General features: G+C 38.3%; 1 protein-coding gene across 4 annotated transcripts in view; it reads right to left on the bottom strand.

The window, feature by feature from the left end:
* The window catches only part of PARG (poly (ADP-ribose) glycohydrolase), a 244,861-nt gene that overhangs the window by 65,655 nt on the left and 155,561 nt on the right, over window positions 1-23,645 (bottom strand). For all 4 annotated transcript variants that reach the window (XM_006874599.1, XM_006874597.1, XM_006874600.1 and 1 more), the window contains 3 exons: window positions 18,347-18,494; window positions 4,425-4,503; window positions 2,974-3,082 (listed from right to left, as the gene is read on the bottom strand). In XM_006874599.1, the coding sequence (XP_006874661.1) occupies window positions 2,974-3,082; window positions 4,425-4,503; window positions 18,347-18,494 (336 nt within the window). The remainder of the gene's footprint in view (window positions 1-2,973; window positions 3,083-4,424; window positions 4,504-18,346; window positions 18,495-23,645) is intronic.

Genomic DNA, 23,645 nt, shown 5'->3' with positions numbered 1-23,645 from the left:
AAAGACACAGAAGAACTAGATTTCCCAAGTGTAACCTTTCTTAGAGCTGATCCCCAGGTCTTTTCTCCCACAGAGTTGCTGGTTGGTCCGAACTGTGGAGTTTTGGGTTAGCAGTTGGGCATTTACCAATGTACTACCAAGGCTCCTTTGACTTGAAGAAAGGAAATGTCGAAGAATTTGCAACATCTGAGTGATTCGAGATAATGTACTTAATTTCTAAAAAGTTTACCTTAAAAACTGTGTTTGTGTTGTCTAAGAAGTTATTTTATCAATCATTGACCAATTCAGTTAACAAATACTTTTGCGAAGGCAGGCAGTATTCTGGACATTGACTACGAGAATGAGACAAGACTTCTCTTGCTAGGAGAGTTAAGTACTCGTTCTTTTTGTACAAAGTGTGTGTCATGAGACACGAAATTCTAGATATATTTTTTTTTCGATATTGGTAGTACCTACAACAATTAATCTAACTTATTCACCCAACCCCAAAATTTCAAATCTTTAAAAAGCCTTGTGTCTTTGAAGACAGCTAATTGAAGATTAGTGTTATACAATATAGAATACTGAATGGTCATGAACAATCAAAAAATAAGAGATTTATTTATGTCCAAAAAACGATCTTTTAAGAGGATGTAATTGAGAATAATTTCCAAAAGTAAATGTTATTGTTCCCATAGACCAATATATACAGGAATATGGACTCTATCCATTTAAAAAAAAAAAAAAAATCAGCTTTTAAATCTGTGTTAATGTGTACAACAGGAGCCCTGGTATAGTGGGCTATGCTTTGGGCTGTTAACTTCATGGTTGGCGGTTTGAATTCAACAGCCACTCCACAGAAGAAAAAAAACCCAACACAGGGTCACTGAGTTGGAAGCAACTCGATGCACACAGCAACATAGTAAAACATGTTTTTGTTTTATTTTATTTTTCTTGTATTTCTCTCCAAACTATCTATCACTTATGTAAATGTCTTCTAATTATCAATGACCATATGAAAAATTTACACAGTTGTGATTAAAAACTAATACCTTGTAAAAGACACATCATCATCGAGTAAGTAAAGTGTTCTCTTAAATAATCAACTGCATGAGACCCAACAGTCAACATTTACCCAAAGCAAAGCTGAAAAGACAAGGAGGGCATGGGAGTTAGATGAGTGGAATCAGAACAAGCAGAATGGAACTCATGTGGAACTGATGAGAATGAAGACACACTGTGACAGCTGTAACCAACGGCACTGAGCTATCTATAGAAAAACTGCTAATGGGAACCTCAGTTGTTGTGTAGCGTAATGGTTATGAATCGGGCTGCTAACCTCAAGGTCAGCAGTTCGAAACTGCCAGCTGTTCCGTGGGAAAGATGAGGCTTTCTGCTCCTGTAAAGATTTGCAAACTCTGAAACCCTGTACAGGGTTGCTATGAGTTGGAACCGACTCCATGGCACATCACCACCCCCACCACCAATTAGCTGTGTAAACTTTCACCAAAAACACAATAAAAGGGAAAAGAACGCAAACATCTGGTGAAAATTTAAAGATAATCTTAATGGAATAGTGCAAGTAGTATGAATTTAAAACATACCTGATTACTAGTAAAAGACAGACTTCTCGGTAGGCCAATCTGACTTTCAAAGTCAGAATCAGGTGAGAGATAGAAATCTGGGATTGCTTGATTAGCCAAAGAACAGTGTTTCTGCATAGTTTTTCTGAGGAATTACACATACCTCCCCCTTCCAAAAATAAGTGTGTTATATATAAATTCAGCTTTGGAAAACAGTGCACAGTATTCAAACTTTTTATGTGATTTCTGTGAGAACTGCAAATATTAAAATAATCTAATAAATTATATATAAGAAAACATGCACAAGAACATATTAGATTTTTTAATGGATTAAAATATAAGACAATATATTTATATTTCAAATACCTACTAACTTGTAAGTATATTAAAAGCTTTGATTGTTTACTTAATAACAACATACAAGGCAAGGCTGCTGAGCTGGGATGTGCAGAGCACCAGACAGGATACTCTTGTACAGTAGATGGAGTAGAAACAGGAAGAAGGTGTGAGGACAACAGATTCACTGTCCGATTTGCCAATCAGAGACTACTGTAACCCCTTGCACTGGTACATTACAGTCTTCTGTCATTATCAAAGCCTCTATATACAAACTGACACATGTGTAGCCATGCAAAACCACAAACCTCATCATTTTAACAAATAATCTCATAACCAACTCCTATTTATGGGAGTTAAACAGTGGTTTTCAGAATTGGGTTAGTTTCTTGGCTGGGAGATTATGTGAGGAACTAAACTAACAAGTAAACATCTCAGGTGTTTTGGTAAGGTATGGCCCCAAATCTGCATTCTCTTTTATACAGTTTATTTATTATGGTTAACAATAGTGAAAATAACAATTACCAATAAATATGGCTCATTTTGTATTAATATAGTATAATATTTTAAATGGAAAATGATTAACTGTTACAGAAAATCGTATTATATAAATATGTCAAATCACCAAATCAATAAACAGTTTACATTTCTTTCCAGTGTCTGTGAATATTAACTATAATAGATTAATATTAACTTGAGTTCTTTTATTTATTTGTTTCAATCATTGTAGAGAAAATGTTGGGCTGGTCTGAAAAAAATTTTTCAGGGTTCATTCATTTCTACATGGTTTTAAGATTTTTAAATTTCCATAAGCAGCTAGAGTACTTCATGAGATAAATGTATGTGTAGGGTTGAATATCAAGCAGCAGTAAATCTGGCAGCCGCTGCCAGTAATCAAACAATTACGAAATGGAAAGTACATCTTGTACAAGCTGACACAGCCATTAAATCAGGAGAGCTGCTGGCAGACTTATTGACACTGCAAGAATGACCAGAAAGCATTAATTTCAGCATTAATAAAATGGCAGTACACAGATGACAGCTGCCAGAGGAACTAAGAAATAAGGTTACTGGCCTTGTTAAGCTCACGTCTGATTTTCTCAGGCACAAACTGATCGAGGTAGCGTCTGAAGTGAAGTGCATCGATGGCAACAATCTCAGTGCAACGCCTCTGCCAGTCATCCCTGGACAGGACAGAGAGAGGAGAAAGACAAAGAACAGGTGAAACCACTCACAGAAGTAATACAGTCACACAGGGGCTGGTTTCTGAGACTGTGGCAGACTTAGAGAGTGGAACGTTCGAAAGTCCTCAAGGAAAGAAACAAGCCAGTAGCTACAGTTCTCAGCAAAACAAAAGGTCACGAAAGACCTTTTTATTTTTAGATTCAGAGACATATGCACTGTGGACTGTCAAATATTAAGCAGTAATCGAAAACTATCAGGAGACAACACAACATGACATGCTGTACACAGGAGGTGCATCATTTACACTGAGTCTCAGAGGTTAAAGGATTTTCAGACAAACAAAAGGATTTTCCTCTGATAATAAAAATATGACATGTATGTCTCAAAAGAAGTTCATTCTTCAGCTTTGAGGAATCTGCTCTAAAAAGCTGGGTTTGTAGCATCACCACATAGTGTCTTGGAAATGATCCTGAGGAGTCAAGTATGAGAAAGAATGTATAAGGATTCAGAACATTCTACCTACTGTGAAAAATGGTTTTTAAAATAATGACTGAAACTGCACAGCAGATAATAACAATACATTGCCTGTAGGAACAGGAAAGTCTGGTTGAGATGATAATTTTGGAAGGTGCAATTCCAAATACTTCATTTCTTTATTAACTCACATACTAACATGACAAGCAACTTTTTGCACTGAAAAATAACAGTAGAAACTTTCATGTTAGCCTGTAAGTAACTACTAGGAATAAACATCCATGTAAATAACTGTTTACTGCAACTACATATTTTAAATAAAATAAAGGGAGAAAGAAACATAAGACATTACAAAAAAAGTAAGTTTGAGGCACGGATATGGTTATACAAAGGGGACAGCTGATTCTTCCTGGCACCATGGCATAAACACACAAGCTTTCACGCACCATTTCCGCAACAATTTACCTCTGGTAAAAGACACAAATTTAATGTGGAAACATGGAAGTCCAAGTTTAAAAATAGACTTCAGTAAGAGCTAGAAGATGCAAGCAGCAAAATTCATGGCCGCTTCTGCTGTCAGCTGGCTTGTAGAATTAGGTAAATCAACCAAATTAGGCTTCTCCCATCTACCTAATCTAACAGCTTTCATTAGAACCTGCTCTAATTAGATTTGGAAGTTTAGTATCACTGCTTCCAATTGGCAACTTTGAGGTCAAGAATGGCATAGGTTTTGGGTTGTTTTAATTGGTAATGAACTTACAATAACGAGTTTAAAAAGATAGTTCAAGGGCTGAAGTAACAGCAGATGGGTGAGGCCCATGTTCCTTGTCTTGTAGCCATACAGTACTACCATCAGCCATGACTCACCTCTCACTCACATCTTCATGGTTCTGGGCCCAGCGGTACGTTTCGGCATAGCCCGAATAATCACTGTACTGTTCAGTACCTGAAACAAATCATTTGTCACTGCGGATTTTCAGGGAGATTTCTTTTGAAACCTGTGCCTTCTACATAGTCATTATAAATAAACCTTTTCCTCCTTACTGAAATTATCTCATTGGCAGAAATAAAAAACAAAACAAAAATAAAATAAAACCCTAGTCTTGTTTACTTATTATTTCCCTCAGACACCCCAAAAGCCATTATACTGTTTATCTATAAAGAGTAACTGAATGCCTCCATCAGCATAGAAAACAAAACATGCTGGGAGTCACTGCCTTCTTTAAATGAAAAATGCATACAATGGTGTCTCATAAAAGTCCGCTGACATAACCTGATGGTAAGATCATAAATGTATTGTTGAAAAAATAAATTCTACACACATGCATTCCCTGCTAAGAAAAATAACATTAAAATAAAATCTAGGAGTTGCCTACCAACATGAAAGGTACTTCAAAAGACTTTGTAAAGCCAGAGTAGTATGGCATGGGATAAGAGGGAGGGAAAAATGGTAATTAGCCTTCATTTGAGGAACCCTGGTAGTGTAGTGGATCATGGGCTGGGCTGCTGACCTCAAGGTCAGTAGTTCAAATTTACCAGCTGCTCCGCAGAAAAAAGATGAGGCTTTCTGCTCCGTATAAGATTTATCGCCTTGGAAACCCTATACAGGTTTGTACTGAACTGAAACCAACTTGGTGACACACCACCACCATTCATTTGACAAGACAATGCACAAAATCTCCACATAACATATACTTCTAACTCATCAGGCATGGGCTTATCAGCACAGGTGGTGTCGTAAGTAATTCACTATAATTATGTTCACTCCAATTCCTGAGATCGACTAATAATCACTTCAGTGCTTAAGAATCAACAGCACAATGTCATTCCCCAGGGACTGTTCCTTCCTGACAACATGTCTAAAGTATGAAAGATGAAGTCTCACCATCCTGCTTCTAAGGAGCATTCTGGTTGTACTTCTTCCAACAGAGATTTGTTTGTTCTTCAGGCAGTCTGTGGTACTTACGTATTCTCCAACACAACTAAAATATATCAATTATTCTATAGTCTTCTTTAATCACTGTCCCAACTTTCACATATTGTTGTTAAGTGCCACTGAGGTGGGTCCAACCCATAGTGACCCTGTACAGGGTTTCTGGAGAGCGGCTGGTGAGTCTGAACCGCTGACCTTGCAGTTCAAACCAATTTTTCAGTCAAGCACATTAACTCAGTGCTACACCAGGACTCCCACATGCATAATGTTGTTGTTGTTGTTGAGTTGGTTCCAACCCACAGCGACCCTGTATAGGGTTTGAGGCTATAAATCTTTACGGGAGCAGAAAGCCTCATCTTTCTCCCATGGCGCAGCTGGTAGTTTCCAACTGCTGACCTTGCAGTTCACAGCCCGATTCGTAACCACTACGCTACCAGAGCTCCTTTAAATGAATATTGTTGTTGTTGTTGTTAAGTGCCGTCGAGTCGGTTCCGACCCATAGCGACCCTGTACAGGGTTTCCGAGGGTGTAAATCTTTACGGGAGTAGAAAGCCTCATCTTTCTCCCGCGGAGCGGCTGGTAGTTTCGAACCGCTGACCTTAAGGTTCGCAGCCCGATTCGTAACCACTACGCTACCAGAGGCTATTGAAAATACTATGGCTTAGGTCAGGCACACTTTAGTTCTCAAACTGTTATCTTTGCTCTTTAATGCTTTAAAGAGATCTTGTGTAGCACATTTGCCTAGTGCAATACATTGTTTGATTTCTTGACTGCTGCTTACATGAGTGTTGATCATCAATCCAAGCAAAATGAAGTTTTTGACAACTTCAATCTTTTCTCCACTTATCATGTTATTTATTGGTTCAGAGGTGAGAGTTTGTTTTCTTTACATTGAAGTGCAATCCATACTGAAGGCTGTGGTCTTTGATCTCCATCAGTAATTAAGTTTTTTAAAAGTCTTCTTTGTTTTCAGCAAGTAAGGTTTTAACATCTGGACATCAAAGGCTTTAATGAGTCTTCCTCTAATCCTGATGCCATGTTCTTCTTCATCTTATCCAGCTACTAGGATTACTTGCTCAGCAAACAAACTGAATTGTTGTTAAGTGCCATGGAGTCGGTTTTGACTCACAAAGATGTTGTATAGGGTTTCTGGGACTTCAAATCTTTTGTGGGAGCAGAAAGCCTCATCTTTCTCCAGTGGAGCATCTGGTGACCTTGAACTGCTGACCCTGTGGTTCACAGTCCAGTGCTTATTCTACAGAGCCACTGTGCTCCTTACAGATTGAGTAAGTATTTAGTATCCCCTAGGCTAATGTGTCAGACTGAAAAGTCGTTTGAACTGCAAGGTTGGTGTTTCAAGCTCATCAGCTGCTCCTTGGAAACCCTATACATGGTCGCTATAGGTTGGAATCTACCCGAAAGCACTTCACAACAATTCTGTTAGAACATGAGGGAAGCTTTCTACTCCCTTAAAGATTTACAGCCTCAGAAATCCTATGCAGGGTCACTATGAGTTGGAACTGACTCCATGGCACACCACTACCACCACTTCTGTTAGATGACTACATATTGGCTTATGTACAGGCTCCTCATGAACACTATAACACTATCAAGTGCTCTGGAATATCCATTCTTTGCAATGTTATCCATAGTTTATCATGACCCACACAGTTGAAACTCTTTACATAGTCAAAAAAGCACAAGTAAACATCATTTTTTTGTGACTTGTTGTTAAGTGCTATTGAGTTGGCTCTAATCCATAAAGACCCTGTATAGGGTTTCGGAGGAGCGACTGGTGAGCATGAACCGCCAATCTTGCAGTTTAAATGGACTTTGCAGTACAGAGCATTAACCCACAGAACCATACCACAACTCCTTTTTTGACTAGGCATTAGTTAATAGTACATACTCTATCAAAATGTTAAAATTTGCTAATTTTGAAAACTATGCTGCCCTTATATTCGAAAATGTCCTAATTCTTAGGAAATACACAATAGAATATTTAGTGGTATACTGCCTTCATGAGGGAGAGAAAGAATCACCAAGGTTGATTTCACGTCACAGCGGTCACATATACCTCCTGGTCTTTTTCTTGTCTAGGTAATTTTCAATTTCCTTAAAATTTCTTAATAATGAGCCCCTGTGATCATCCTGTGTCCTTTGAGAAAAGTCTATCAAAATTATCCCTTTGGCATGCCAGAAGAGTCCCCATAATCTTGTGATCTGATTCTGCCTCTCACTAACCTGGTCCAGCAGATCCTCTCTGCAATCAACAACAACATAGACTACCGGTGTGAATGGGATAGTGCAGACCCTTTGGAAGACAGTTTGGCAGTTTCTAAAAAGGTTAGCTTCTACCATGTAATTCAGTCATTGTACTCTCGGGTATTTACCCAAGAGAAAGAAAAGCATATGTCCATATAAAGATTTGTGCACAAGTGTTCACAGCAGCTTTAGATGTAAGAGCCCCAAACTAGAATCAACCAAATGTCCGTTACAAAAAGTACGAATATACAAATTGTGGTGTATCAATATGAGCAGTGCACTATTCAGCAAGAAAAGGAATGGGATATTGATACATGCAACAACAAAGATAAATCTTAAATTAATTCTAATGAACACAAACAAATAGAAGGAGAATAAGAGGGTAAATAAAATACTGGTGAAAATCATAGAAACTTTTATTGAACAAACGTATCAAACTGTGAAGCTCTTGGTTTGCAACATTTCTTCTAGGTCTGTTGTTAAGAGCTGGGGAGTCAGTTCTGACTCACAGCAACTCTGTAAATGGTTGCCTAATCTTTCCCCAAAGAATTCTATGCACTTTGTTTTACACCATTTCAAAATGGCCGTTTCGGCATCCTCAAGGGACTCAAACAGTGTTCCTTTTAAATATGGTTTGAGTTTGGAGAGCAAAAAGAGGTCTGAAGGGCAAGCTCAGGGCTGTAAAGTAGATGAGGTAAGGTTTTCCAATGAAATTCTCATAGGACAGCCTTTGCTACCCTTGAAGAATCACCATTGTCATGATGGATAAAAAGTTCTCAGTGCAAATTCTCTGGTCTTTTACTCATCAATGCAATTTTCAATTCCCTTAAAACTTCTTAATAACGAGCCCCTGTAGTCATTCTGTGTTCTTTGAAAAAAAATCTTATCAAGACTTTTCCTTTGGCATACCAAAACAAAGTCACAATAACCTTGCGGTCTGACTTTCTGACTCCCATTGAACTGATCTAGCAGATCCTCTCAGAAGCCACGGTTGTTTTGAAGGCACCCTAAGAGTATTGTTGAGAGAACTTGCCTGCAGCCATCCACCGATTATACAGACACATTTAGACAGGTTTTGTTTGAAACAAAATCATGCATGTATAAGACCTGGAATCATAGTAGTAATTTTTACTTACCCTTGTATATTGTTAGTATTCTATTCATGCAAAATTCTAGAAAATGCAGATTAGTCTTTAAGGCAAAAGACATACCACAGGTTTGTTTGGAGATGGGAAGTACAAAGGGGTTAGAGCAAAGGGTTACAAAGGGCCACGAGAAAACACTGGGGATGATAGATACTTTCACTCTATTAAGTGTCAATTATGCCTCCATAAAGTTGTTTTTAGAAACTGAAATTAAACTACCTTCACTAGACTACCAACTCCTCAAGGGCAAGGATCATGAATTATGAATGTTTGCACCTACAGCTACAACACAAGAATAATAAAAGAAGTTGCATAAAGATTTTCTGGAAAAAAAAAATGAAAACAGGAATAGCACTATTTTACTGGAGCTAGAATAAGTACAGAAATAGTTCATCAGAAAGTATTATGCAATTGACACATGTAGAAAATCATTATCTATAAAACAAGCAAGGTATGGTAAATAGAGCACCACACTGATTAGAGACACAAAACAAGTCACTAAACTCCACTGGACCATTTGAAAATCAAGGTTGCCAGTAAGTCTTACCTTGGTTACATCACAGAAGTGATTGGAAAATAAAACTTATTTAAAGACATGCTAAATAGGACAAGTTACAAATCCCTCAAAGCATAAAGCTGTCAGTATTGGTATCATTAGGCTCTGTAAGAAGCAGGTTGTTGTTGTTACTTTTATACACTCAGCTCCACCTCATAGTGACCCTATGTACAACCGAATGAAGCACTGCGTGGGACAGTGCCATTCTCACATTGCTGCTCTCTGAGCCTATTGTTGCATTCACTGTGTCATATCCATACTGTTGAGGGACTTCCTCTCTTTTCCAATGACCCTCTACCAAGCACTGAGTCCATGAGAAGCCAAAGACATATGACTCCACTTACATGGGAGCTAAAAATAAGCAGATTGACTGGAATATAGATAGCCAGGAATGTTAGCTCTTTATCATTTGTAAAAAGGAAATACTTTCTGCTCTGATATCTTAAAAACAAAAAAAAATTGTGGTGTGTCTTTTGGAAATAAAGTGGTTGCAAAACAATCCATTATCATGCTTCTGAGAGCTCAGTGGCTCCATAGGATAAGCACTGGACTGCGAACCACAAGGTCTGTGGGAGAAAGATGAGGCTTTCTAGTTCCAGAAAGATTTAGTGCCTCAGAAACCCTATACAGTGTCACTGTGTGTCAGAACTGACTTGATGGCACCTAACAACGTGTCAAGATGGGAGCCCTGCAGCTTTGTAGGATAAGCACTGAACTGCCAATCAGAGAGTCGGTCATTTGAGCCTACCATATGCTCCACAGAAGAAAGATGAGGCTTTCTGCTCCCATAAAGACTTGTTGTTGTTGTGTGCCATGGAGTCGGTTCCGACTCATAGCAACCCTGTTTAGGGTTTCCAAGGCTGTAAATCTTTATGGGAGCAGAAAGCCTCATCTTTCTCCCACGGAACAGCTGGTAGTTTCGAACTGCTGACCCTGAGGTTAGCAGCCTGATTCATAACCACTACGCTACCAGAGGTCCTTCCTGTAAAGACTTACAGCCTTGGAAACCTTGTACAGGAATGCAATGAGTTGGAATCGACTGGACACTTAAAACAACATGTCAAAATAGGCTGTTTTCAGTTTTCTTTCCTGAGACGAACACGTTAGATTTATTTCCTTATGGCATCATACTAAAAAAACTAGCCCTGATGGTGGTTCAAACCTACCAGCTGATTTGTTCGTTTCTGTAAAGATTTACAGTTTTGGAAACCCTATGTATGAGTCTGAACTAACTCAAATGCAGCATTTTTTTTTTTGGATAAAACAAACAAAAGAGAGCCCAAAAGTCCATTGTCATTGAGTCAATTGCAACTCATAGCAACACCACGCGACCGAGTAGATTGCCCATAGGTTTTCAAGGTAATAAACCTTTATAGAAGGAGACTGCCATCTCTTTCTTCTATGGAATGGCAAGTGGATTCCAAATGCCAAGTATTTGGTACACCAGGGCTTCTTTCCTTCTGCTATCTAAATACACATATAAATGCTTTTGCTCTAAACAAGTTATATCTGGCTCCTCTAGGCAGACATATTTTGAAATCATGTCAACTGTCTGCTTTGAAAAATGGATACTAAGTTTGTTTTCAATTAAAATGGATTCATGATCAGAACTTAACTAGAGGAAGATAAAGAGATTTGATACAGGAATCAAGTGTAAATGGCTACAGTTTGAATTTGACCTATATTTATGGATGTGGTGTGCCATGGAGTTGGTTCCGACTCATAGCGACCGTGTACAGGGTTTCCGAGGCTGTAAATCTTTAAAGGAGCAGAAAGCCTCATTTTTCTCCTACAGAAGTGCTGGTAGTTTCGAACTGCTGATCTTGAGGTTAGCAGCCTAATTCGTAACCACTAGGCTACTAGAGCTCAAAATACCAACCGAGAGGGAAGGAGTCTCCACATCAAGGATGAAACCTATCCCTTCTGTACACAAGGTTGATAAGGATGGACAACTTAGTCATTGGTTACCTAAAATGGGAGAGCTATAAAGCACGAAGTGGCTGGCTTACAAGTTTTCAAGAGGGAATTCAGTTTCAGAGTGCAGGGGTAGGTAGAATCCCCGGTGAATAGTTTTTACCTTGTCTAGACGGGTCTGGTGAAAGGAGGTGGGGATAAGATTCATTGATTCAAAAGTGAGTAATTGTTATCATACATAATTATGATTGTCATAACTGTAAAGGTAGATGTGTAACAAAAAGGGGAGAGTAGTTAATCGTACATTCCAGGTACAGAGGACCCTAGGACCATCAAGAGAGAAGAGAGTGAGCTGAATGGGGGACCCAAACCAGAGAAGGGGTTACACTACAGATGGAGACAGACACAGTGGCATGGAGACATTGAGCAGCTGAGTACTCTAGACTCATGGAAAGAGAAAGGCTGTGTGCTGGTGGCCAGGAGACTGGCTTCCAGAATGTGCTCCTTGACGGTTTAAATGATTATATATCTCAGTGTGGTTTTCATTTTGTTTGTACATCAGGGGTGTGTGTGTCTGTCGGGGGGGGGGGGGGGGGGCGGAGGGGACATTCTTAAAAGAAACAATGTATGATGGTTTTGAGGAGAGTAGGAGACAACTCCACAGCACATAACCACCACCACAACAGGAAACCATACTATGCTAGAGGGTAGACAAGCATTAACATGGGTGACGGGGCAGGCAATATACAACTGGAGGAAGGTTGGCAGACGAAAGATGGGGTTGGCAGGAGACACAGGAAGGAATGAATGGAGCTCAATGCTATTAGCTGTTGGTGCATGGAGGGGATTGTAACCATATGAAGAAAAGTATATGATCTGTTGAATGTGAAACTGATGATCTGCTCTGTAAACCTTCACTCAATTCACAATGAAAAGTTAAAAAAAAATAAAACTGATTCATGATCTATGATGACAATGCAAAGGAAAACAGTGATAAGAGCCAGTAAAGGAAGATTGATTCACCTTTGTGATATTTAGTATAAAGTTTTGTGGGCTATCTAGGGATAGCCCACAAAACTTCATACTAAAAGACAAACATTTAGTTACGGAAAAAATTAGAAGGAACCCATTAAACTCTTATCAAGGATTCCTGACAGCAAAAAGCATCTTGACATTTTAAGAGTCTTGAGATTTGTTAGTAAGAAACATTATTTTCTTTTACTAGTAATAAAAGTCTTTGATGAACTTAAGATTTTAAAAATTTGGAGATTAAAATGTATAAGCAATAGTGCCCACTTGTATTTATTTCTACTGGTTCTGTTGCAACTCAAAAAATGTATGGAGCTGTGGTATCTGGTGTGATTTGACTTACTTTTGTTGTTGTTGTTGTGAAGTGCTGTCGAGTCGGTTCTGACCCACAGCGATTAGAGGACACATTTTATGGTAAGAATGCTGCATTTGCTGTTACTGCCTATCACTGAGTCGGTTTCAATTCATAGCGATCCGGTATAGGGTTTCCGAGGGTATAAATCTTTACGAGAGTAGAAAGCCTCATTTTTCTTCTGGGGAGTGGCTGGTGGCTTTGACCTAGTGGTCAGCAGTCCAACACACATCTCGTTACACTGCCAGAGCTCCTTATACTAAAAATACTAATACTCTATTCAGTAAAAGTTTTCTATCTTTGTATTTGCTTTATATATTCAACAAACAGAAACAGCAAAACAACTACCCAGAGCTACTGTTTGCTAAATATTATAAAGAAAACTGAAAAGAGGGTACACAAACAAACCCATAAAAAACAAAAAGTGAAGTGGGAGTTTTAATTCCTTTCCCTTTATACTTACTTACTGAATGGTTTTAACTGATGGTTACCACAGGAGAATCACAGCAAATACAGAATGTGGTCTGGATAAAAGTATTTGCCTGTTTGCATGACCTGTTTCATATTTATTTAAAAGTCTGATATCAAGCAGATGCCCACAATGATGATAAATTTAATTTACTTCCAATTTCTCAAACTACTTTACAAATTTCAGGCAGGAAAATCACAGCCATTAGCTCACTGAGCCTGGATGCACTATTGAAGGAATGGAACTGATCAGGCAGATAGATAGCAGGGTATGGATAAGAGTCTGCTAAGAAGGGAGAGAGCAGAAATCCAGACATCAAACAGCTGATGAAATGGCCGTTTCCATTAAGGGAGCATCACATCACAGAGATTAATTAGGAGGCACTATAACAAAGTTAAGTGGATCTGAAAAAAAATGCTGAGTTAAAAGTCACCCCAAATGTCCTTCTCCTTAGATCAGAAGGTGAGTCAAGGATCTGCCATTTCCTTTCCTTTTACAAAAGCTGCACAGAGGTTAGAGATCAGACATAACCTCAGAGGTATCCTGTTTTAGGCCGGGGGCAAACCTTATTTAAAAAGAGAAAAAATTCTAATGTTCCCAAGAGAAATACCATCCTTTACTTACAGCAACATTAATGGCAGGTGACATGAGAGTTATCACTTTTTTAGTGCAAGATAAATGAAGTATATAAAACAAATTATCTATGAGTTGAAATGTCCAGCATTTTTAACCAACTTTCAATTTCAAAGATGTAAACTCATCTTAAAAATTGACAGAATAATTTTGTTTTTGAGTCTTCAGTTCAAGTTTAGCTTAACTGCTAAAATGTTAAAATCTGTTGGGTTTTTTTTTTTTAAAGGTTTTTATTGTGGATTGAGTGAAAGTTTACAGGGCAGATCATCAATTTTATATTCAACAAATCATACACCTTGTTTCATTACAATGATTATAATCCCCTCCATGTACTACCAGTTAACACCAATTGTCTCTGTTCACTTTAGCTTTTTTTAAAAAAGAAAAAAAAACAACACACAACACTCAGGCATATATCATAATTTACAAATCCAAAAGGGTACATTCTGCAAGTCTGCCTCCTGGCCACCAGCCCTTAGTCCTTCTCTTCCCATGAATCTAGAGACCTCAGCTGCTCCCCATCTCCATGACCCCATCTCTGGTGTTCTTGCTTCTCTGGATAACGTCCCACATTCTGCTTGTGTTCTTCTCCATTGATGGTCCTAGGGTCCTCTGTTTCTGGACTGTAAGATTAACCACTCCACTGTTTTTGTTATAAAACTTCTACCTTTACAACTGTGACAGTTGCAATTAATCATGATAACAATTATTCACTATTGAATCATATGAATCTTATCCCCATCTCTTTTCACCAGATCCATCTAGAGAAGATGAAATCTATTCAGTGAGGACTCTTTCTTTTCCCCCCATACTCTTAAACTAAACTCCCTCTTGAATCCTTATAAGCCAGTCACTTCGTGCCTCTATCGCTCCCCCTCATTTTAGCTAGCCAATGTCAAAGTTGCCCATCCCTATCTACCCTGTGTACAGAGGGGATAGCCTTCACACTTGACGTGCAGATTCGTTCCCTCTTTGTTGGTATTTACATACATGAGTACAAGTCAGGTTGAACTACATCCTATATTACTGTGTACCTATACTACATCCATGAGTATAGGTCAGGTTGAATAAATTGCAGCAATTTACCCTTGTTTCCTTCATTAAAACTTTTATTGACTGATTGATTGATTGTAACCGTCCTCTAGTCCAGTTCTGATTATCAAGCCATCGAAGCTAGATCAAATGGGTACTGTCTGCAAGTTTGGGTGTTCTTGCGCATCTCTCCTCACTTCATATCAGCTGGACGGACGCTTCATTCTTCCCTCTAGCCTTCTGTGACTATGTCCTTGTCTATAAGCTCAGGTATCCCCAGCTCTCAACACACTTTGGACCAACCAGCCCTTACTCTTATCTCTCTCATCTCCATATCAACGGGAATCAATGTACTGAGACTGAACTCAGCACATCTCTTCATTGCTGCCTTTCCCCCTCTTCCACTCACCAGAAGACCAATGTGGTTGCCAGCAAGCTTACATCCCTGTTTGTGTATTCCCTTTGAGTTTCAGTATTAGAGGGGAGTTTGTTATGAAAGACCTTGATTGCTTGCCTTGATGGCTTCCTGGCGAACAGCTTGCTTATTCTTGCAGTAGCCAGTCACGCTGACATTTTTGTTTTGGGTTTTTCCTGATGATCTTTCTTTGAAGATGTATCTTCTGCGGCTCTAGCTGTTCCAGGCTGGTCTGCTTGTCCTTTCTAGTGGGAATGTCCCTCCTCAAAAAGTTCTGGATAGGACTCAGGATTCCACCTAAGGTATTATACTCTGCAAAGGCTTTGCAAGAGGCCTATTTCACTGGGCAAATTCTAGAACCCCTTTTACGTATTCTAATCAGTTATAGACTGAAGATGGGCTTACAAGCTTTCTGTAATCATGTTTCCCAACATTCCTTTCTATCCCACTCAACTGTCCTATTTTAAAATAATAGGCAAGGGAAACCAATATTCATAAGACAGTCAAGCATTTTAGTATTATTTCCCCTCTAAAAACTATGCCTAGATTCCTATATCATAGAGCCCTGTTGTTCCAAGGTTGAGCATGCATAACTATTTACCTCTGTCCCACTTAGGCCATGTAAACCTGTCTCAGTGTTCCCCTATCTATCTTGTTCTTCCACCTCCTCCCCCTTCTTATATTTCCCTCCCCAACACCCTAACTACACCCCTACCCCAACCCCACTATTGTGGTTACCTTATATTCCATTAACTCTTCCCTCCAATTAAGACAGTCTATTTTATCCTGTAATCTACCTGACCTTCCCACCACCTGGATCTCTGTTCCTATGTGTTTAACTTATTTCACACTGATCTTAGACTGACCTCTCAGATCTATTGTTCTTATAATTTTATTCTGTTCTTGACTCTTCCATTTGTCAATTGAGTTCAGAGTGATGCTGCCACGTACGTCATTCTCTAGTTGTTGTCTGTTCTTGTTGGTTCTCAGTCCACAGAACTTCCGTTAGGATGTTTTTCATAGCAGGGTTGGCTTTGACAAAATCCCTTAGCTTCTGTTTATCCTGGAATGTTTTGATGATACCATCGTATTTGATTGACAACTTTGCTGGGTAGAGGATTCTTGGTTGAAAGTTTTTTTCTTTCAGGGTTTTATATATGTCTCCCCATTGCCTTCTTGGCTGCATGATTTTTGTTGAGAGATCCGAGCTTAATCTGATTTGTTGTTGTTAGGTTCCTATGAGAGGGTACCTACCCATAGTGACCTTATGCACAGCAGAACGAAACACTGCCCGATCCTGGGCCAACTTCACTACTGTTGCCATACTTGAGTCTACTGATGCTGCCACTTGGCCAATCCATCTCGTTGGGGGTCTTTCTCTTTTTCTCTGACCCTCTACCTTACCAAACATGATATCCTTCTCCAGTGACTGCTCCCTCCTGACAATACGAGAGACGAAGTTTGGCCATCTTGGCCTCCAAGGAGCATTCTGGCTGCACTTCTTCCAACACGGATCTGTTGGTTCTTTTGGCAGCCCATGGCACTTTCAATATTCTCCTCCAACACCATAACTCAGAATCATCAATTCTTCTACAGTCTTCCTTATTCACTGTCCAGCTTTTGCATGCATATGAGGTTATTGAAAATACCATGGCTTGGGTCAGGTGCACCTTAGTCCTCAAGTGTTGCTCTTCAACACTTTAGAAAAGGTACTGTCTCTCCAAAAATCTTCTCTCCAAGATGGAATGGCTGGAGACTTTAGACCCAGAGAGGGAGATGGGCTGTGTGCTGATGACGTGGGGGGCAGGGCTGTAGGGTATACTCTTTGGCTGGCTGATGATGCATGGAGGGGATTACAACCATGGCAATGAAATAATATATGATAGGATGAATGTAAAACTAATGTTCTCCCACGTAAACTATCACATAATTCACAATAATACATTTAAAAAACAACAAAAAAAAAACTATATTTGATGAAAAACAACTTTGAAAAAGCACAATGAACTTGAATAAAGTCATACAGTTTTATATCTCTATACCTCATAATCAAACTACTGAAAGACAAAGAGAATCTTACGTAAGAAGCAAAACTGGGATACTCTCCTGAAGATTACTACAAATGTACTCGAGGCAAAGAGTGTGTCTACAAGACTAGATCTTGGAGTCTTAGTTTCCCCATATAGTTGAGCCTATACTCACGATAATAGGGGATCGTTTTTGCCCATACAGTCTTTTGATATAAAAATAAACTAACATTAATGACCCAGGTGGAATTTTAGTGTCTTACAGCTAAATTCAAAGCAGGACTACATTTGAAGATGAAGTAACAAACTCACTTTACAGAAAAAAAGACACCCACCAAACCAGCAGCTGATGACTGATATGGGAATGTTCTTTTAAGCACTTAAATGAAAGAATTAATTTATCTATGATTTAGTGATTTTGAAAGTATCTCATTCACAAGACAATACTGTGACATATTGAAACCTCTGAAGAAATTTATATTAAAATAAAACTTTTAATTGTAACAGAGCTAAAGTATAAATTTGACTAAATTTCCACCCTTTTTCCACAATAACTTAAAGAAATCAAGGCAATAACCATAATTTTCTCTCTCAGGATGTGAAATTAGGACAAAATAAATCATACAGATTTATTTTCCTTCTATAAAGCTTTTTTTAAACAGTTTAAAACTGCGTTTGTATAGTGTTTTCATATTTTAGAGTAACAACGACTTTAAAATATAAAGGAAGAAATATATGCTCAAAGACATACCAGTATCTTCTTTTGAAAAGCAGTATTATATCATAAAATTCTAAACGGAAACTGAATACTTTCTAACTCTGTTCCTCAGATAACTATGCCAAGAAAAAGTGGGAGTAAATGTTTATCTCAAAATGAGGTTGAGAAAATAAGACTGTAGCAATTTTAAAAAGCAGGTATAAATAAAAGAATGAAAATCCTGAGACTAATTAATGTTCATGGTGAAGAGTTAACATCTGAATGGAAAACTAATAGACTGTTGAAACTTCCCAAAACTAACCTGTGATGATAAGACATTCATTGTGATCCAGCACTTCAGTGAAGAGTCGTGACACAATCAACTCAGGATTGATTAAAAATCGGATTTCTTCCTGCACAAGTCCTGCACTCGTTACACCACCTCCAACAAAACGATTTGCAAAATCCACCTGTATTTGGGAAAATGTGGCACATTAAATGACCTTAAAACCCCACATATATGATAAAGAAGCATACTTCCTCTAAACTATAATTTTCTCCTTTCCCCAAAAATACAACTCTCACAGCAGTAATCTTACCAAGAAAGATAGATTACAATGGCTTGTGCTCTTTCATCTCACTGTACATTTCTTTGTATCACAAAACCTTGAGAGGAACCCAGGAAATGGAGCTTTTAGGTCTTTTTACCCAATAAGCTTGAATGGATTATGCAGACTTTTATTCATAAACCTTATTTGTGACTCAGGACCCATAAAAAGCAAGAGAGATGTTTATAGGAAAAGTCTGTAAGATCATTTTTCCATCATGCACTCAATCTCCCTTTATGTATTTCACATGAGTTTTATGCCTTTATTATATAATATGGCAATCAAATACTTGTGCAGTACAAATAAAAGTTCACTAATTGACCTTTTCTAACCTTTTCCTTCTGTGGAGGAATAAAAGCATTTAATTTTTGTCTGTTTAAACTCAGCCCCAAACCTCAAATTGTATGAACATTATAAACTATATTTTACAAACTATACTGCACACCCTAAAAAGGACAGAAAACTCATGTTTCACAACAAAGATTCAATTAAGTTAATATTTCAAATTTAGTTTAAAACTATACTTGTTTCTCAAGATTACTAAGATGTAAATCTCAAGCTCCTTAATAGAGTTACACATCCTCAGTAGAAAGCAAACTCAACCCTCAGCATTATTTCAGGTCACCTTAAACTTCCCAAGTATGACAATGTGTGTGACACTTTGTATGCACCATGAGACAATAAATAAGAAATAATTTCCATGTTTGCTTTAGTTTACTCTACCAGATGAGTTAAACTATACACATGTGCACGACAACTATACACAAGGGGGGGGGGAGCTTCAAACAAGGTGTGGAAAATGCCATTATCTTTTAACTTCATCAAGTTTGTCAAATCTCTGTTCACTTCTCTTCTTCATCTTTTGTAAGCTAAAAGGTGATGCAAGTCACACCCCAGGAAACTCCTTTTATATTGGACCAGGGCTTAGATCTAAGGAAGGGTGTTGCATTGCAACCTATTGTCTTACAACTGATTGGCTTATCACATAAGATGACAACAAGATAATCACATCATAACCTGTCAAATCACTGAAACTAATGCCAAGTTGACACATATTTTGGGGGGAAACAATTTTATCCATGACAGGTGGGAAGAGTGGTCTGGGGTTTAGAATGCTATGCTCAAGAATTTTCACTTAGCTCTGAAGGTTCTAGAGAAGACTCCAAAAAGGAAAATAACAATCAGATCTATGTTACCGGAAGATAATTTGTGATAGAGCATAAAGAATGGACAAGAAAATCATAAGACTAAAAGCAGAAAAACTGGTTAGGTAACTGCTGAAAAGACAAGTACTACTAGGATCTAGCCGACTTTTAGTGTGGTACACTGCAGGGTCAGCACTAGACTGTTTAAACCCTACACAGGCTCATTATGGGTCCAAACGGACTCAACCGCACTTAACAGTAACAACACTAGGATCTCAAATTTGGGAGTGAAGAGAGGAAATTTTAACAAAGACTAAAAATGGATAACACAAGAAAACTGAGAGAAAGACTAAATACCTAGAAATAGGATACTGTGAATACAAATGAAAAACAGAGAGGGTTTGGGATGGGCTAAACTTAAATTGTATTGGAGTAAGGTATATAGAACTAATTACAAGGTAATCTCTATCCAACTTGTGTATTATTTGGCAATGATCAATGAAATACATTCAATGTGTGAAGTACTATTCACTCTGAATAAAAGACCAATGCATAGTACTTGAAAGGTGGGTGTAAAATAGATACACTTAACTAATATTCCTCTAAAAGTAGGAGTCTTTTAGAAAATCACAGCTTCTACCAAATAAAAGAGTCTCTATTACAGGTGAGAAACTAGTTCTGGTATAAGAAAACAAGCATGTAAGTACTTGTATATATTTTTTAATCAGTCATTTTCTAAATCACTAAAAGCTACTTATTCAGATTATTCAGTTTGTGAATTATAACTTGATGAAAAGAAAGAAATGTAACATTCTTAAGAGACGTCTTATTGCTACCGTAGAGCATTAATGTAATTTACATGTCATACAAAGAACTTTGTAGCACTGCAAAACAATATTCCTTAATCTCCTGGGGACGCATGGCATGGGGAGAACAACAATTATTAGTACTAGCAGCATTTATGGTCTTTTAATCTATTGAGGTTTCACATTTCATCTATTGAGGTTTTCAGGGAAGTGGGGAGAATCTCAGCCTTGAATGTTACTAAGTATTTCTGTGTTAACTTAGAGAATAATAAAAGGTTAGTCAGTATTCCTGTGGTGCAGGGTTGCTGTTATGTGCTGTCCAGTAGTTACTGACTCAGAGCGACCCTCACAATGTAGCTATGTTTGAGACACTGATGCAGCCACTATACTAATTCATCTTGTTGGAGGGTCTTCCTCCTTTTTCCCTAAAACTCTACTTTACTAAGCATCACATCCTTCTCTCCAGGACTGGTCTCTCCTGATAACATATCCAAAGTACGTGACGCAAAGTCTGGCGGTCCTTGCTTTCAAGAAGTATTTTATTTATACATCTTCAAAAACAGATTAGTTTGTTCTTTGGAAAATCCATGGTACACTCAATGTTCTTGAACAACAATATCAATCCTTCAGTCTTCTTTGTTCACTGTCCAGTTCGTGCATGCAAATTAGGTGATTCAATACATGGCTTGCACCAGACACACCTTAGTCTTCAAAATGTCATCTTTACTTTTTAAACTTCAACAAGGTCTTTTGCAGCAGATATGCTCAATACAATAGGTTATTTGATTTTTTTAATGCTGCCTATATGGGCATTGGTTGTAGATTAAGGTAAATGAAATCACTGATAACTTCATTATTTTCTACATTTATCATGATGTTGCTTTTTGGTCCAATTGTACGGATTTTTGTTTTATGTTGAGGTATAATGGATAACGAAGGTTTTAATTTTTGATCTGCAAGTAAATGTTTGAAGTTCTCTTCCCTTTCAGCAAGCAAGGTTGCATCATCTGCATATCACAAGTTCAATGACTCTTCCTCCTATCCTGATGCCACATTCTTTACATAGTGCAGCTTCACTGATTGTTTGCTCAGCATATTGACTGAATAAGAATGGTGAAAGAATACAACCCTGACTCACACCTTTCCTGATTTCAAACTAGGAAATATTCCCTTGTTTTATCTGAGCAATTGTCATTTCGTTTATGCACAAATTCTGCATGAGCAAAACTAAGTGTTATGAAATTCCCATCCTCCACAATGTTACCATTTGTCGTTAAATATAATCGAGTCAGTACCAACTCATAGCGACCTTATGCACAGCAGAATGAAACACTGCCTGATCCTGGGCCAACCTTACTACTGTTGCCACGCTTGCTTCCATCGATGCTGCCACTTGGCCAATCCATCTCACTGGGGGTCTTCCTCTACTCTGACCCTCCACCTTACCAAACATGATATCCTTCTCTAGTGACTGGTTCCGCCTGACAATATGTCTGAAGTATGAGAGACTAAGTTTGGTCATCTTGGCCTCCAAGGAGCACTCTGGCTGCACTTCTTCCAAAATGGATCTATTGGTTCTTTTGGCAGCCCATGGCACTTTCATTATTCTCCTCCAACACCAGAAATCAAAAGCATCAATTCTTCTATGGTCTTCCTTCTTCACTGTCCAGTTTTCGCATGCATATGAGGTTAATGAAAATACCATGGCTTGGGTCAGGCACACCTTAGTCCTCAAGCTGACGTCTTTGCTCTTCAACACTTTAAAAAGGTCTTGTGCAGCAGATTTGCCCAATGTGTGATTCAATCAATCGTGTGATTTCTTGACTGTTGCTTCCATGAGTGTTGATAGTTGATCCAAGAAGAATGAAGTCCTTGAAAACTTCAATCTTTTCTCCATTGATAAAAATGTTTATTGGTCCAATGGTGAGGATTTTTGTTTGTCATACTGTGGTGGCTTTTGATTTGCTGTGATTCTGAAAGCTATGCCACTGGTATTTTAAATACGAGCAGGGTCACCCATGGTGGACAGGTTTCAGATGAGCTTCCAGACGAAGACAGACTAGGAAGAAGGAGTGATGAACCACTTCCGAATATTTAGTCACTGAAAACCTTATGAATAGCAGAGAAACACAATGTTATAATCCACATAGTTGAATGTCCTTGTATATTCAATAAATCAAAGATAAACACCCTTCTAGTATTCTGTCTTTTCAGTTGCAATCCACCTGACACCAGCAATGACTATCACACTCATTCCTTACCTTCTGGCTTGAATTTCTAGCAGTTCTGTGTCAATGTAGTGCTATAACTACTTTTGAATTATCGTCAGCAAAATTTAACTTGCATATGATATTAATGACATTGTTCAATAATTTCTGCATCATACTGGACCAGCTGTTCTTAAAATGAACACAAATATGGATCTCTTTCAGTTGATTGGTCAGGTTGTTGTCTTCCACTCTTTCACACAGATGAGTGAGTGCTTCTAAAGTTGCATCAGTTTGTTGAAACATCTCAATTGGTATTCCATTAATTCCTGGAGACTCATTTTTCACTAATGCTTTTAAGTGCAGCTTGGATTTCTTCCTTCAATTCCATTGGCACTTCATCATGTGCTAACTCTTGACATGGTTGAACACTGACTTTTGGTATATTGTTGTTACTAATATGTGCCATCAGGTCAGTTCCTACTCATAGCGACCCTGTATAGGGTTTCCAAGGAGCATCTGGTGAGCTTGAACCGCTGACCTTGCAGTTCAAACTGACCTTGAAATCCAGCACATTAACCGCAGAACCACACAGGAACTCCAGGATACCAGGACTTTTGGTATCGTGACTGTACATTGTTTCCATCTTTTGCTGCTTCTTGCATCATTCAATATTTTGCCCACAGAATCCTTCAGTGTAGCAATTTGAGGTTTGAAATTTACGCCCCCCTTTACTTTCAGCTTGAGAAATGCAGAACGTGTTGTTCTCATTTGGTTTTCTAACTCCAGGTCTCTGTACATTCCATTATAATGTTTTACTTTTGTCTTCTCAAGGCATTTTGAAATCATCTGTTC

The sequence above is a fragment of the Chrysochloris asiatica genome, unplaced genomic scaffold (assembly GCF_000296735.1).
Source record: "Chrysochloris asiatica unplaced genomic scaffold, ChrAsi1.0 scaffold00289, whole genome shotgun sequence".
Lineage (NCBI taxonomy): Eukaryota > Metazoa > Chordata > Mammalia > Afrosoricida > Chrysochloridae > Chrysochloris > Chrysochloris asiatica.
This window is presented reverse-complemented; position numbering and strand designations above follow the sequence as displayed.